At 44.2% G+C, this 1,255-nt stretch overlaps 1 protein-coding gene across 1 annotated transcript; it reads right to left on the bottom strand.

The window, feature by feature from the left end:
• Nucleotides 1–263: 263 nt before the first annotated feature.
• Nucleotides 264–974, bottom strand: LOC102659818 (AT-hook motif nuclear-localized protein 28). The gene has a single exon (XM_006605541.2). It carries the CDS (start codon nucleotides 972–974, stop codon nucleotides 264–266), a length of 711 nt encoding a protein of 236 aa, XP_006605604.1.
• Nucleotides 975–1,255: the final 281 nt, after the last annotated feature.

Raw genomic sequence — 1,255 nt, 5'->3', positions numbered from 1 at the left:
AGCACCAGCAAATAGAGTGTCGTAGAGGGCCATCCTCTTATTTTACCCCCATGACACAATGTAACAACTAACACACTTCCAACAAGACCCAAAACATAAACAAAAAACCACAAAAAAATTGAGACATTTAGAGAGATAGATTTTCATTTATTTGCTGTGTTCTTGCTCTCATGTTGTAACTTTAACATCATTCACCACCCATCGACTTCGATCCACAACTAATCATGTTGAACCCCAACTACTCATTACTCCCATCAAAAGCTTTAGTTATTGTTATAATTGTTGTTGTTATTATTGTCACCCATGTCCCTTTCTTTGTCTCTAGAAGCGTACTTATGCATCACAGGATTCTTGAAGGTGCAAATTGTAAGGCTGACATCATTACCGGCAATGACTCTACCGCCAATGGCACCGCCAAAGACTTGCCCTTGAGAGGTGGAAAAGCTGATACCAAAGGATAAGGGAGGGGCAGGGGTGGCTCCAGGGTGAAGGGCATAGTGGTTGTTGTATAAGTAGGAGCCATTGAGGGAGAGCAAGGTGAAGGGCCCGCGAAGTGTGAGGGCATCAACACCATGCGAAAAGTTGTTGAGGGTTACTCCGGTGATCGTTCCAGAGGCACCGAGGACAGTGAGGCTAACGTGGCCTTGATGAGCAACATCAAGAATGGACTCAATGATATCGCTGCTTGGGGTCACATTGACAATGATGACCTTCATGTAGGGTTCCACAGGTTGGGCCACCAGGAAGGGGGTGGTCTTGGGCTTGTTCTTGGAGCCTGCGGGCCTACCACGTGGCTTCTTGGTGGGTAGGTTTGTAAGAGGGAGATTCTCTAGGGGTTGGTTTGTAGCTGGTGATGGTGGACAATGAGGGCGCTGGGAGCAGGAGCTAGTTTGGTTGAGCCAGGAGGATGTCAAGTCTAAGTCGAAGGAAACAGAGTTTTGGGAGTTGGAGATTGCCATGGAATTGTTGGTCATTACGACAAAGAAGAGAATGAAATGAGAGGAGGTAGAAAATGTAATAGGTGTTTTAAATGTTTCAAGAGGTATGGAGTGAAAGAAAAAAAAAAAAGAGGTAAAATGTTTTGGGTGAGAGAGAGTTAGATGCAGCAAGATCCAATAGCCTTGGTTTTAATGGTATGAAGTTTTGTTTGTGAAGGAATTTATAGTGTGGTACTCGGAGTGACTTCTATGAATTTTTTTTTTCAGTAAACAAGGATCAAGGGGCTTTCTGAGGAAGGTAATGTAAGCGGTTTTTG

The sequence above is a fragment of the Glycine max genome, chromosome 20, assembly GCF_000004515.6.
Source record: "Glycine max cultivar Williams 82 chromosome 20, Glycine_max_v4.0, whole genome shotgun sequence".
Taxonomy (NCBI): Eukaryota; Viridiplantae; Streptophyta; class Magnoliopsida; order Fabales; family Fabaceae; genus Glycine; species Glycine max.
This window is presented reverse-complemented; position numbering and strand designations above follow the sequence as displayed.

Bases quoted from the DNA above. Each gene is read 5' to 3' on its own strand.
- LOC102659818 (XM_006605541.2), bottom strand. From the start codon at position 974: ATGACCAACAATTCCATGGCAATCTCCAACTCCCAAAACTCTGTTTCC.